Source organism: Conger conger, chromosome 18 (genome assembly GCF_963514075.1).
Source record: "Conger conger chromosome 18, fConCon1.1, whole genome shotgun sequence".
Lineage (NCBI taxonomy): Eukaryota > Metazoa > Chordata > Actinopteri > Anguilliformes > Congridae > Conger > Conger conger.
Window position 1 is genome coordinate 17,112,472 of NC_083777.1, and position 14,882 is coordinate 17,127,353.

Here is a 14,882-nt window from a genome sequence, read left to right on the forward strand (position 1 = left end):
ATCAAAATCCAAGAAATACATAACATTTTAACTGCTGCCATTCACATATTTCTGCACAAATTATCAGGTTTACATGCAATCATAATTCTACACACAGGTATTCCTCTACTCATATGAATATTTCTACTCGTTTATTTTCACAGTGCGATGCCCTTCATCACGCAACTATACACTTCTCCCCCAAAACAGCAACACATCACTGAGCCAGAAAACACAACACCGCATTCAAAGAAACCATTTTGTCCTCCGCGACTCAATACTCCTAAGAAGGGTTTTTAAACTCAATGACAGCTGTTGGAGAGATTTGCTCTGGCGGAAATAAATCTCTTGTTCCAGAGAGAAGCTGAATGAAACAGGATTTTCTCCAAGGAGAACGTTCATTGGGTCAGACAGACATGAGAGCCGAACTGAAAGTTAATATTTTTGAAAACTCTGTATGAAATCATTTTTTAATAAGAGGTTGTGATTTCGACTTCACATCCCAGCTGTGGGATTTCATACTGGGGAGAGGGGGGGGGGGGGTGTGGGGAGATTGGGGGAGAGGGAGGGGGGTGTTGTCATCCTGGAAGCACAAAGAAGAGGGCCGGTCATCACCTGTGTTGGAATGGGGCACCAGCCCAGCACTGTTCACACCATTAAACATCGTAGCTTTGAGACTGACAGCAGTGCTGGGGATTGTGGGGAGGGATTGTGGGGAGATTGTGGGGAGATTGGGGGGAGATTGGGGGGAGATTGGGGGGAAATTGGGGGGAGATTGGGGGGAGATTGGGGGGAGGTTGGGGGGAGGTTGGGGGGAGATTGGGGGGAGATTGGGGGGAGATTGGGAGGGGTGGGAGTGGGGAGTTTGGAGGGGTGGGAGTGGGGAGTTTGGAGTGGTGGGAGTGGTTGCGTTGTCAACCTAGAAGCACAAAGATGAGCGTCTGCCATCTGTCACAGAGGTGTTGGAAGGAGGCCGGATCCCAGCTCCTCACACAATTAAACATGGCCGCTCACTCGCCGCGCGGGACTGGAGGCTCCGCCCCCCGCAGGTGAGCCTGTGGCCCGGCCCGTGCGCCGTGTCGCCATGGAAACTGGAGCGGTTATGTAAACACGCAGGAGAAGGCCGTTAAATAAATGAAGCGCGGCATCGCTGGTACCCACCTCCGCTGGGCCCTGCGACGGCTCAGTCTGCTCCTGGTGCCCGCCCAGCTCCAGAGCCACGTCGACAGAGGCAAACGGACGGCTCGCCATCTGCTGTCTCTCCCTCATCAGTTGCTGTGAGAGAGTGAGAGAGAGAGAGAGAGAGAGAGAAAGAGAGAGAGAGACAGAGAGAGAGAGAGACAGAGAGAGAGAGAGAGACACAGAGAGAGAGACAGCGAGAGAGAGAGAGAGAGAGAGAGGGAGGGAGAGAGAGAGAGGGAGGGAGAGAGAGGGAGGGAGGGAGTGAGGGAGGGAGGGAGGGATAGAGAGAGAGAGCTTTGTTAATGAGGATATGGCAACCATACAAAGCCCCCTGCTCTCCTTACCATCATAGGCTCTCCAGACTGCACCAAGGAAAACAAACATAAATAGAGAGAGAGAGAGAGAGAGGCAACAGTGTCTGCAAAAGAAAAAGCGCAGAGCTCTGATTAAGCCAAACTCTCACGGTACAGATGATTGGCAGCACCTGGCGGTCCATGACCTCATCCGAAACCAGAGCGGGACCCCTGGAATGGGACAGAGGTCTGAGCAGAGAGCAAGACCCTGGCCCTGTCCCACTCAGTGCAGATGGAAGACAGCCCCAGGACAGAACGAAGCCAGCAAACAGCACACAAACTGAAATATTGCTGAAAATAAAGTGTAACTGTCTCTGCCTCTCTGAACCCCAGATCAGCAGAGGAAGGAGCTATGCTGGTGTCACACCTCCATCCAACTGCCCCCAAAATGAACCCAAACCAAGTGTCCCACATCTCTTCAAAACTGACCCGATGAACAATGCACAACAAACCAAGGATTTAACACCATCCACTGTCCCTTTATTTAATGAAACTAATAAACCATCTAATAATAAAAACTAGAAACTAAGCACTAAAGAAGAACTTCCAAAGACACAAAACTGTGCACACACTCATTCATTCAACATTGTTCCTCATTAATATTTAAAGATGTTATGCTTACATTGGCTTGAAAATGGTCTTTTCAGTTCGTACAAGTGTAGTTCCCCTTTGGGTTAAAATACACAATCTTCTCATGCAGCAAATACTCACAGTACTACCATGCTGATAATGTCACTATATGCACACAGATTGCAAATGAACTTGGTTGAACAGTCCAGTTAAAATTGCCAAATAATAATTCAGCCAAGCTGAGGCCAAACTCAAATTACTGTAATGAAATAAAACCCAACCGAATCCATCCTGACACAGGCCTTTTGGGCTCTACTGGTTCAAGGTGAGGTAAGCAGGCTTTACTGCAGAACACGGTTCCGAAGCCATGTCCCACCGCACGCTAAATCCCTTCGATGGGCTGCGTTTATCTGGGATAACATGTTCCTTTCATTTCATCACCAATTCCATCCTCATGACACAGTGTATGCTCTGGATAAAAACAAAAATGACAAGTGTGCTTTCCAAAACACGTCCAGTAAAAAATTTTCCCAATTAAAAGTTGTTGTCGATTATCAGCTATCGCTTTGCTGCTGTTATGATAATTTCTTTTGGTCGCGAACAGGAGCCGTTTCCCAAAAAGCACAGCGGTTGAATGTCAGGAGAGGAGGGACAGCAGTGCTGATTCTGGCAGGCAGAGCTGTGCTAGCCCCGCCGGAGAGAGACGGTGAATCACGACCGGCCGCTTGGTCGTCGGGGCCTGGCGCTGGAGCGGGACGCGTTAGGGTGACCTCTATCTCCCCCTCCTCCCCCGACGCCACCCCCGGCTGACATGAAGGCATTGAGAGCCGGTCAAGGTGCAGCGGCCGGGGGCCGCGAGGTGATTAATGCACCTGGACAATAAAAACAGCAATAAAAACCTGGCTGTCTCAGGAAGACATGTTGGACACTGTTGCCCTCTCTTAAACCTTTATGTGCACCCTCTAAAACCTTTATACGGCTTCTTTTAAAGTGAGCAGTTTCTGTCTTTGCACCCTTTGTTTGCCGAAACAAAACAAAAGGACAACTGGTAGTTAATAGCGAGGTGCTACTGGTTGTCAGACCTAATCCAAATAAAGAGCATCTTGCCAATGAGATGACATTATTTCTCATCAGAACTGAACAGTGGGAATCAAACGGCCATATTGCACACTTTCCAAAGGGACATAGACCCAGGACACAATAATAACTTCATTGGAAGGAGTACAGGAATGCCCTCATTGACAGCAGCAGAACGGAGGGCTCTGGAGGGCAGGGGTACAAGGGATCATTGTGTCTGGCCAAATCTCCATCCTATTATTATGATACCAAGAGGGGCCAATTAATTTGCTGTTGATTGCACAATGCCCGGTGCCCCCACTTGAATGCATACTAATCATATTTCATCGCTGATACACATTCTAGTAGTCTCACCATGATTAATTGTTAATCACCAAGCAGCAACAACCAAACTGGAAACAGGATATTACTTCAATTAGTCACAATATCCTACCATTCTGAAAAACCCACTAAAACAATGCAGGCTGCTCCCGATAAAACTCAAACATACAGCAGAGAAAATCTCTCCAATGGCAGTGAACATTATATAACAATATACTTATACAATACATAACAACAATGCGTAATACACTGCGATACTACAATTTCAAAACAACATAAAGCACCTTTCTAGTGTGGTTTGGGGTGAATGTGTCTGTTGTAAGGATGACCAAAGATTAAAACCTGTGTAAGCTGTGATTGGTTTATTAAGACGTTTCCCCAGGGTAAAGCACAGTCCCGGACAGAGGGGCTTGTGAGTGTATTAGAGTAGATCGATATAACGACTGGAGATGCAATTATGTTCCTTACTGCAGCATGTAGCTCCTACGGCACTCTCCCCACTGCTGTCCCCGCAAGAGTGTGTACCTGTGTGTATACCTGCAGTCCCCGCAAGTGTGTGTGTGCCTGTGTGTACACCAGCAGTCACTGCAAGTGTGTGTGTGCCTGTGTGTACACCAGCAGTCACAGCAAGTATGTGTGTGCCTGTGTGTACACCAGCAGTCACTGCAAGTGTGTGTGTCTGTGTGTATACCAGCAGACACTGCAAGTGTGTGTGTGCCTGTGTGTACACCAGCAGTCACTACAAGTGTGTGTGTCTGTGTGTATACCAGCAGTCACTGCAAGTGTGTGTGTGCCTGTGTGTACACCAGCAGTCACTGCAAGTGTGTGTGTCTGTGTGTACACCAGCAGTCACTGCAAGTGTGTGTGTCTGTGTGTATACCAGCAGTCACTGCAAGTGTGTGTGTGCCTGTGTGTACACCAGCAGTCACTGCAAGTGTGTGTGTCTGTGTGTATACCAGCAGTCACTGCAAGTGTGTGTGCCTGTGTGTATACCAGCAGTCACTGCAAGTGTGTGTGCATGTGTGTATACCTGCAGTCTCTGCAAGTGTGTGTGGCTGTGTATATACCAGCAGTCTCCAGAAGCGTGTGTGCCTGTGTGTATACCTGCAGTCCTCGCAAGTGTGTGTGCCTGTGTGTATACCTGCAGTCCATGTAAGTATGCTTGTACCTACTCTGCAGTCCCTGTGTGTGTGCCCCCATGGTCCTTGTGAACGTGTGGGTGCATGTGTCCATCCCTGTGTGCACACAACTGACCTGAATAGTTTCAGCCCGCTCCCTGAGCCATGCAGACAAAGAGTGAAAAATCTTAGAAGATTCAAGCCTTTCGGGGTTTGCGTTGGTGTTCATATACCCCAAAATATGTTTACCAGTTAAGACTGCAAGTTTCTGAGAAAAATTGTTCTAACCATCCCAAGGCAGGGCAGCGAGGACAAACTAATCATGACGCAAATGTTTATTCCATTATAAGAAGCGACTCAGAAATTAATTTCACTGGATACGCTAGAACATTAATGAATTTCTCTGAATGAATTTGTAAGCAGCATGCAGCAAAAATGGCTAAATTTCACATTTTCATTTTGGCAGTGTACGACTAATAAACTCTGTGTGTATGTGGATGCTGTGTTCTGTCAGCTTAATAGGCAACGTGACCATGAAGGAGATGCTTTCTAGAACTGGCATTCTATATGTTGGTTCATTATCATATTCTCTGGTGCAATTATGGGGAGCTGGGCCTAATTACAGGCAAAGGAGAGCAGGCTGCACAGACTGTGTGACAGAGCTATGTGTGTGTGTGTGTGTGTGTGTGTGTGTGTGTGTGTGTGTGTGTGTGAGAAAGAGAGAGAGATAGAGAAAGAGAAGCATACATTGAGAGAGATATTGGAGAGAGAAGAATAGAGGAAAAGGGGGAAGTTGAGATAAGAGGTAGAGGACATAGATGGACCAAAAATGAGCAGAGAAAAACAAAGCACAAAAATGCTGATTGTTGCAATCACCCTCTAATGGGGGTGGAACAGATCACCCTGCGCTTCCACATAGATCAGGTACTAAAAATGGCATGTGACTGGAGGTCAGAGGACATTACACAACGTACTGGCAGAGGACAACCATACCCAGGACTGAATAAGGGCTGTGTTTGGGCAAAAATACATATGTTCAAAAGATGACAGTGGTGGCCCATTTTACTTGCCAGTTTTGCTGTACATTGTATTCCCTAAGAAATAACATTTCAGGGGTACAGGTCTTCCACAGCAGCAGGTCCAGTGGTCTTTGTCATTAAAGTGTTTTACGTGAATATAGCTGCCAAGTGACTCTGGATGACAGCAGGTAATGTGTTTCAGCAAGCCTACATGCATTCCCCACAGGCAATGTCATTCATGAATTGGAATGATCTTAAGGATTCTGAACATAAAATAGCATGTGAGGATTTCATGTTTCATAGTTCTACAGCCAACTGTGAATATCATGACTCTGCTGCAGTGACATGTTTTCTCAGAGCAGGACGTGTGCTTGGCTTTTGTCACAAAAAAAACAAAACACAGGGATTAATCTTGATCTGCACAATCTCTACAATCATCAATACTCAAGCAAATCAACAGCCATTACAATGGACTGTGAGGTAGCTGAATGCATATCAACCACAGAAGGCAGTCCTGTAGGTGTTTTACGTAAAAGTGTAATTTTAAATGTTAAAAAACTTTGTGTTCAGTGGGGTGTATGACTCAGATGACAGAACTACAGCACATTAGCGCAAGTGTCTAGCTACAGTTCATGTTAAAGTTATAAAGAGGATAAAATGTAGTGTTAAACAAACACTGTCTTTCATGCACAGAGAAGACACAGCTCAGTAAGCACCACTTGCTGCTCACACTGCTTAATTCACCAGAAAAACAGGAATCCAGCTGACACTCCTGTTTGTGTTGTGCGAGAAGACATGGCTGGTTTCACAGAGATGTCAGACTGTGGCTGAGTGCAAAAGCAGTGGAGTGGGAGAAACAGAGCACATCTCTGGAGCTTGGCCTGTGAGGACAGACTGAGCTGCCCAAGGCAGAGGGACTAGGGTCTCCTGAGCAGAGGGACTAAAATCTCCAGGGCAGAGGGACTAAAATCTCCAGGGCAGAGGGACTAAAATCTCCAGGGCAGAGGGACTAGCGTCTCTGAGCAGAGGGATTAGGATTCCTAGGATCGAGAGAGTACGATTTCCAGGAGAGAGGGACTAGAATCCCCAGGACAGAGGGACCCACACGACCTTTCCTCGCTGACAGGCCGACATCTGGATTCTTACAGCCCCTCGCTCAGGGAGACGACAACATGGAGTCTCCTCATGCATATCATAGAGCGGGTGTCCATTCCCATTCCTCCCCCAAGGGTCCAGTAAGCAGTCATCTGCTCAATTAATCATTTATCATCTCCTGATTAAATGGCAGAGATCTGCTGAGCTCGGCGGTTTGGGGAAACATTTGTTGTGGGTTTTGAAACATTTAGGAGGCCTCCCTCTGGGCGTGGCTGCACTGACTGAGTGGTCCCCAGCCAGTTGGGTTGCCGGTAATGCGCTGGTTTCTGGAGACTGTAGGCAACAAATGGACCGAGATGGTTTTCATGGTTTAATCAAGTGGTTCATACTTTCGTCTGTTATGATTGGCTCTCTGATGGCGTGACCGCTATGCCGGCTATCTTCTGGGGGTGATGGGGGGGGGGGGGGGGGGTGGTGTAGGTGGGTATTAACCCCGTCACTTCCATCAGTCTCCCCATGTCAATCTTACTGATGACACACAGTTTGTTTCAATGCAGTGTGTCTGGGTGTGTGTGTGACTGACAGCTCTCCGCTAATGAGAAGCCACCCACACTGTGTAATTGAAACCCCCAAATATCTGAGGCAAAGACTGAGAAATGACACCCTGGCCCTCATTTCCATGAGAAACACATTTCTGAGCCAGCACGCATTTCCTACAGACACACCACAGGAACGCGCACATATGGGCTGGCGAATTCAACACTGCAGCTTGTGCTGGGACTCTAGCAGACTGCATTGATCAGCATATCTCCTTAAAAGTTTTCAAACACAATCAGAAACCATTACAGACTGGCATCTTCATTTACATTCAGGATGGCCACTGCGGTAGTTAGCGATGCAAACAGGTGAAACCTGAGGTAGAAAATTAATGCTGGCATTGATACTGGCAAACCTGCAACCTGACCATCCATTGTTCCACCTCCATGCATCCCTGGCAATGACAACAAAATAATTGTTGTGTAGGTGGGGGATTTAGCATGAGCAATGAGACAATGAGGGAGATGTGACAGCTAGGAAAAAGAATCAAACAAGGAGACGCAAACAAGGGGAAACCAATCTCACTTGTGTGTGTATGTGCTTGAGTAAGTGGCACACGACCCATTTTCCTGAACTCTCAATCTAGAAAAACATTGATTCAAAATGAAGATACCACTGCATTCAAATTCAATAAGCAAGAAAAAACTATTCCATGAGAAAAGTATGTAATAATAATTGAGCGGAAATGGCCAGGTAAGTGCTTCTACCCGCAGGATCCGACAGGAGTTTATGAAGTGCTGTGCAGGATAAAAACGGGCTGTTCTGCACACAGTGGTAGGTGGGCCGAGCCTGCTCGAGTAAACGGCAAATAATGTGCGTGTTTAACTCCTGAAGGAACCGAGCCACTAAGATGGCACCACAAAAGCCGCACAATCAGAGACTGCTCGGGCCGGCTCGCTAATTGACTCCTCAACCGCCGTCGTGTCAATAAAAACACAGCTGGCTTTCCCAGAACGCAGTTCACCTGGGCTCCCTCTGAAAGTAAGCGAGCCGATGTTGATCCTTACGGCGTCGTCGAGAAACGGGATCCAATTACAGCGGAACAACGCGAGCTCTGGGGGCCGCACCTCTGAGACCAGAGCACTGACGGAGACTAACGGCAGGGGGCTGCAGAGAGGGGGGGAGCGGAGCGGGGGAGGGGCGGCGTGGCGCCACGACGCATGGCTGGTGGGGGTTAAGCGGTAATCTGACAGAGCACATACATCAGGAGCTGTTCACACCACTGGGGGAGAGGGGAAAGTGGGACGATTTAGAGTTCATCAATCCTTCCACATTAAATTAGCCCCCATCATCTTCTGGCCCTGACAGGCCCAATCCATCCTCGATCGCCCCGGAGAGAACGGCCCCGACGCAAGGCCAGGTTAGCGGGCGAGCGCGCGGCCACGCCCCGTGACCGCGGGAGAGACGAGGCTACTCCGAGGCGCCGGGGCTACTCCCGAGGCAGGAGCGGACTGTTGCTTTCGCTCAAGGACTGCCTTTTGGCGATGGCCAAAAAGCACCGCCCGTGATTGTTTACAGAGGCCAGCCCATGGTCGATGGCGGTGTAGACTGCTGATCGCACGTATCGGTATTCTGTCTCCGCGAGAGGAAAATTAAAAGCAGATTTCCGACAGCTGAGGTTTGGAAGCGAGAAAGCCGTTGGCTCCCACAGGCGTGAAAGGCTCCCATTGGCTCGGCGAAGGTTTTAGGCGTCGTGGGAAGAGGCAGACTTCACAGCGAACGCACAGCAGTGGAACAGGAGCCTTCGAGCACACCTGCAGCACCAGAGGAGCCTGGGAGAGGACACAGCCTCGCACAGATGTGACACCGTTTCCCAGGCAACACAAACCACAGGCCATTCCCACAAACCACTCCGGCTCAATCTCTCGTTCCTGGCTCCGCCCTCCTCTTTCAGCAGGTCTCTGGGACACGGACACTAATCGTTTCCTAATGTGCCCCCGAGTCAGCATTAATGCTATTATAAGGCCGATCCCTGACCCCCTGTTAACGTTTATTCAGCTGGTCGCCTGGATGTGACCTTTCGGGCTGAAGTCAATTAAAACCCGCGAACCAGCGCTGTCGCCACCGGATCTGTTACCCCGTCACGGTCACCCCCCGACTCCCCCACCAGAGCGAATCCCCCCCAAAATGGCATCACGTCCAGATCAATTACCAGCCTCCGCGCCAGGTGTCTGCACCGAGGGCTCAGGGGCTGATGGGAAACGACGCCTGAAGTGACAGAGGTTGATCGCGGGTAAATGCCCTGTCATGCGTCACGCTATCCGAACAGGCCTGAACCGCAGTGACAGCGGCGCGATGTAATTAGATCAAGTGACGCAGAGAGAGACGAGTCTGTCCAACGCCTGCGCTAACCTCCTCATGGAAATCGTTACTACGCTCAACAGAACAGCAGAGGGACACAAAATAGTCCAGGTCAGACCCCTAGAGCAACCCAAAGGCTCCGTGCAACGGACCCACATAGCCAGCAATTATATTTTCAGCGCCCCGCCCATTACTCAAGTAGGGAATTAGAGCATATAAGCTTACAACAACAACAACAACAACAGCAGCACACTCAGGGAAACTCGCACAAATAATGCAAACAGTGTGCCATTAAATCAGACCAATGTAAATGTAAATGTAAATGTAATGTTGGCACAATATGCAAGGCTTCTCACCAACCTCATGACCCACAGTTTGGGAAGAGCTAATGAACAAGAAGACTTCGAGGCCAAGCCGGACACCGTCTGCTCAAAGTAACTTTTCAGAGCGCAGAGCGTCTGGTCTCCAGTGGCAACGCAGTGCCACGCGAGTTAAATGACCCATCGGCTGGAGTTGGCCTTACCCAACACCTCATTTCATCCACAGCACAGGGCAAAGCAGAGCCAGTGCCAACTGCAAAGTCAGAGCCAGCACTGTTATTCCACAGAGGCAAAGACCCGAGTCCAATTAAAAGATATAAGCCTAGCACATCAACCCACCAGGACCGGAGCGAGCGTAAAATATGAATCAGCAGAAATGAAACAGCTCCCTGCTCCTATTTTAACATCTTTTTAACAAGGCGGCTTTGGAATCAATCCTCAATCAATACTAATCTCAAAGCTTCGCTGGAAGGTGAGGTCCCAGTCCACCGCTAGCCTGCCCGGAGGGGAGGGGCTGTTGATGTGAAAGTCAAACAGAGCGGCGGTAAAGGTGTAACCGGACAGCCCGTCTGATTGCGGCGGCCGCCGCGTCTTCGACCGGCGGTGAGAACAGCCGAAGCGGCGAAACAATTACGGTTCTTGGCGGGCTCATTAACGCGAAAATAAACGAACATCCTGGAGCCCGGCCTCCGGTCGTTAGCACAGCCAATTAAACTGTGATTGGTTTCGGCCCGGGCGGGGGCTCGCAGGGAGACGCGGAGGCCGGGCCCGCTCCGCGGTGTGGCGCCGTGTTGGGTTATGCGGCGGGGGCGAGGAGCGTGCAGACGGAGCGGGGGGGGGCCCTGCTACCCTGGCCCCGCCGTCAAACACGGAAATAATGAGGCTCAGACCCATCAGGGTTTCAGAGGCGTCCCTCAGGCCTTTGATGACAGAACACGTCCCGATTCCTTGTTTTAGCGGGATTGTGGAGGAGTGAGAGGGCAGATTAACACCGCCGTGAAGGACCCTCGCACACGGCGCCAGACAGAGTCCCTGTGACACAAACGAGGAATAAAGGCAAATGCTTCCGGCAACAATTAGGGAAACGTAATTCTGTCCCATCACAACAGAAATGAAAATAATTCCTTCCCGTTTCACTGCCTGCTATGAATTACATATGAATTACATTCATCTTCACAATAGTATGGTTTATCCGTCTCCTACCGCCGTAGGATAACTGGCGGCAAAATCCTCCTGACACGTACGCCACTTCTTAATGTTTTCCCCACGCCGACTCTGTAACTCCTCCTAGAAGTGTCCTACTGTAACCCAAGGTGTGATCGATTTCAGTTAGCGCAGCTCCTTGTTGCATGTAATCTTAATTGCACCCTCTAATGATCTTCCCATAATGCACCCGTCCACTCTGGTTTGGCCGGTTCGGCCGTGGCGCGTTCCTGCTGTAATGGTCCTCGGTTTTTCCGAGCGGACAGCTCTGCGGGTCTCCTATGGGCCAGTCTGCACTTCGAAGTGCAGGAGATCTCATCCAAATTTCACTCAGGCTCACACAGGACAGCCAAATAGACTGAAGACCATTACATACAGACCACAACGGAAATGTTCTACTACTCAGCAGTTCTCAAACTTTCTGAGCCGAGGACGCGATGAATTCCCAAATTAAACTGAAGAAAAACATAACTCTTTTAGCGTTTTAACACATCAAAACAACTGCATGTACAATGTAACTAGAGCAATGCAGAGGACAGTGTTAGACAGGTGTAAATACCAATGGAATGCTAAGGACATACAGATAAATATTATTGTTTTCCTTTATATTTTGTCGACATGACCCATGTCATGGCCTCTGCTTTTTTTACAGGACGCAAGAGACATTGCCCTAGAGGGCGACACTCAATTATCCCTACTAAATGCTCAGTTATCACTTGGTGAGCTATTCATTTCTTCAGTGAGGAGACATGAGTATTGATCGCTAATGACTATCAATGACGATGACAGCGGCCTTTCATGTCTGAACGGCAGGCCGCAGAGGCGGGGCGGATCAGGAACGGCGTCCAAAGCCCAGTCACTGATCATACCACTTTGATGAACATGCAGCGGCATCGAAACGCCTCGGTTTTGAGGCATCAAAGGGTTGAAACCAATTAAAAGCGGGTCAGACAACACTATCGACAACACCTCATACTCCTTGCTGATCAGACCCGATCTATCGTGCTCTCTCTCTCTCATTCCATCGCTCTCTCTTCTGCACTCTCTCTCTCTCGTGTGGTGCGTGAAACCACTGAGCAAATATCAAATTACAATGATGAGAACACCTACACAGCTGACGTTACTTATTTCAGCAATCAGCGGCTCGTCGAAGCACAATAATGTGCATTTGAGGAGAACTTTCCTCAGACATATCGCAGAATTACTGCTTTCGAACACAGCTAAATTACAGTGAACATACTGCGGGGAGAATATTTGCCAGTACGCGATGTTGTTATTGTTTCATCACAGCTTGGCTCAAGACAGCCATATGCACAGTCCGCGCAAACCGCTACAGCGGGAGTGCAGTCCACCAACTGGTTTGGCATGAACACAGTCCACTGTAACCGCGGTAACAGCGTCCGCGGAGACCCACTCGAGTTTCCTAGAGCAGGAAGCGCTGGTTTATAAAGGAAGGAGTAATGAGCAAAAACACTCGCTCCTCTCCCAAAAGCCATCATCGGGCATGCCTCCTTTAAAGCAAACCATTCAGCGAGCGCAAAAAGCTCTTGAGGAATAATTAAGAGGAACAGAGGACGGAACATCCTTCAGTCTTTAAGTGCGCTTCATAATTAGGCCGAAAAGCTCTACCTAATCCTAATGAGCGAGGAGCCTTAAGCATTCGGCTGAGCCTCGGTCCGCTGCCGGCGGTACAGCGCGCGGGAGGGGCCCCGGCGCTCCGCCGAGCCGCACGCTGATCCCAGAACAGCGCCGACCGCCACAGCCCCGTCGCTGGAGGAGGGGAGGCGGCGCGTCAGCTGGTAGCCGGAGAGAGAGAGAGCGGCTAATTAATCCGGGGAGGAAGGAGGGTTTCGTTAAGCCTCGGACAGGCGCGCGCCACGTCCCCGTCACCTGATCCGTGACAGTGCGCTGGTAAATAACAACCCGCCGAAAACGCGCATGTTCAATTAGCGCATCTGGTGGGGAGGGGGGAGGTTTGGATGTATAAGAAGAGGTATTCCGTTGCAGGATAATGTGACCAGATCTTGGCGTTCTGATCCTAATGACCATGCATTCAGACAGCTGATCATGGTTGAGTGGTGCTTGGTGCAGGAGGAAAAGGGCTGGGATACAGTAGGTGTGCAGTAGGGAACCTGAGGTGCACTGGAGTGCAGCCCTCCACCAAGCTAGCAGAGAGAGATAGGCGGATGGATGCAGACAGAGGAAGGGAGACACAGGAAATTAAAGGCAGACCTAAGAGCAGGAAGTGGGGAGAGTGAGAGAACACGAGGAAGATCACTAGGGAATAATCTGAAGACCTTTCGGCGAGAGGGATTTTAGTCGTTTCACTTTCATTTCTCCCGTTATTCAATTCAGCTGATGTGACAGAAGCCAGCGACACCCAAGGTCACAATTATCCCTGGTGATGAATTATCACATCTAAAGGCTTGAGCGCTCTGACCTCTGACCTACTGTACTTGAAACAGTATAGCAGGCTGACAGGGCTTCTGGGAATTTCCTAAACAAGCAACCTCCTCTTTGTAAATGTCCACACCGGCAAGACTGACACATGGCAGTCAGTCAAAAACGGACTGGGTTTGTTAGGGACTTGACTGAAAATGATCAGAAAAATCTATGAACCAGCAACATACATATAGAACAGTCTGGAAGTATTGCGGAGACATACGGCTTTGTGTTCTCGGTTCGATAGACCATCTCATTGGATCGGAAATTAAACCATGAATATGAGGTTAATGTACAGACTGTGATTTTGCAATTTAAGGATATCTACATCCATATCCAGTGATCCAGGAATTTGAGCCATGTTTCATACAAAGTCCCCCAATTTTGGGGCACAAATTTAACAATCTTAAATTAAGTCTTCATATTCTGTAATTAGATGCAAATCCGTCACAATCAATGACTCACTGAAGACTGTGAGTATCTTCCCTGGTGATGCTCTGCCAGGCCTGTATTGCAGCCATCTTCAGGTCCTGATTATTTCGGGGGTTGGGGGGTATAGACTTCAAATTGACACTGCTGCTGCTGTCAGCAGTCAAATCATCAATAAAGACAAGTGAGGCAGGTCCATGGGCAGCCATATACATATGCTCAAGCCAGAACACTACCTCCACCATGTTTCACAGATGAGGGGGGTTGCTTTCTTTCTCCACAACTTTGTCTTTCCAGATCACATGGCTGTAAACACATACAAGCTGACGGTCAGCACTTCATAGTTTAATTTCAGATCCAATGTAATGGAATATGGAGCCAAAACAACTAAAATGGTGTCACTGTCCAATTGCTTACAGACTACACGTTTCTCCAGTATAAGGTAATGTTTGATTTGCTGCATTTTTATGTTTTGAGTGATGCTAATGATGATGACAATGTAATCTCTCCACTCCGCTCAATCCATCGCTCCAGATTTTTATCTCAATCCAACCATCTCTTACTTTAACGTCTCCCCAACTCTCCATCCATCTCTCTCACTCACTCACTCGCTCTCCGACGAGAACAAATGCAGAGGGTTTTTGACTTCTGCTGCTAATGGAGTGATTTTAATCAAAAGCAATGGTGAGGACCCATTAGTTTCACAGACTGACCTTAAAATAAGCCCAGTATGAGACGGAGAGGCATAGAGCTGTAAGTGCACTGCACAGTCGGACTCTATTAGAAGATTATTGCTGAAATTGGTGTCCGATCGCAGTCCGCCCTCGCGCCGGTGATTAGTGTGCGAACCGTATTCAGCAGACGCCGGAGAGCACC

General features: G+C 48.9%; 1 protein-coding gene across 1 annotated transcript in view; it reads right to left on the reverse strand.

Annotated features, from left to right (window-relative positions):
* LOC133118394 (attractin-like protein 1) overlaps positions 1 to 14,882 on the reverse strand; it is a 199,240-nt gene that overhangs the window by 45,364 nt on the left and 138,994 nt on the right. Inside the window, exon 28 of the mRNA XM_061228372.1 lies at positions 1,141 to 1,254. Coding sequence (XP_061084356.1) covers positions 1,141 to 1,254 — 114 coding nt within the window. The remainder of the gene's footprint in view (positions 1 to 1,140; positions 1,255 to 14,882) is intronic.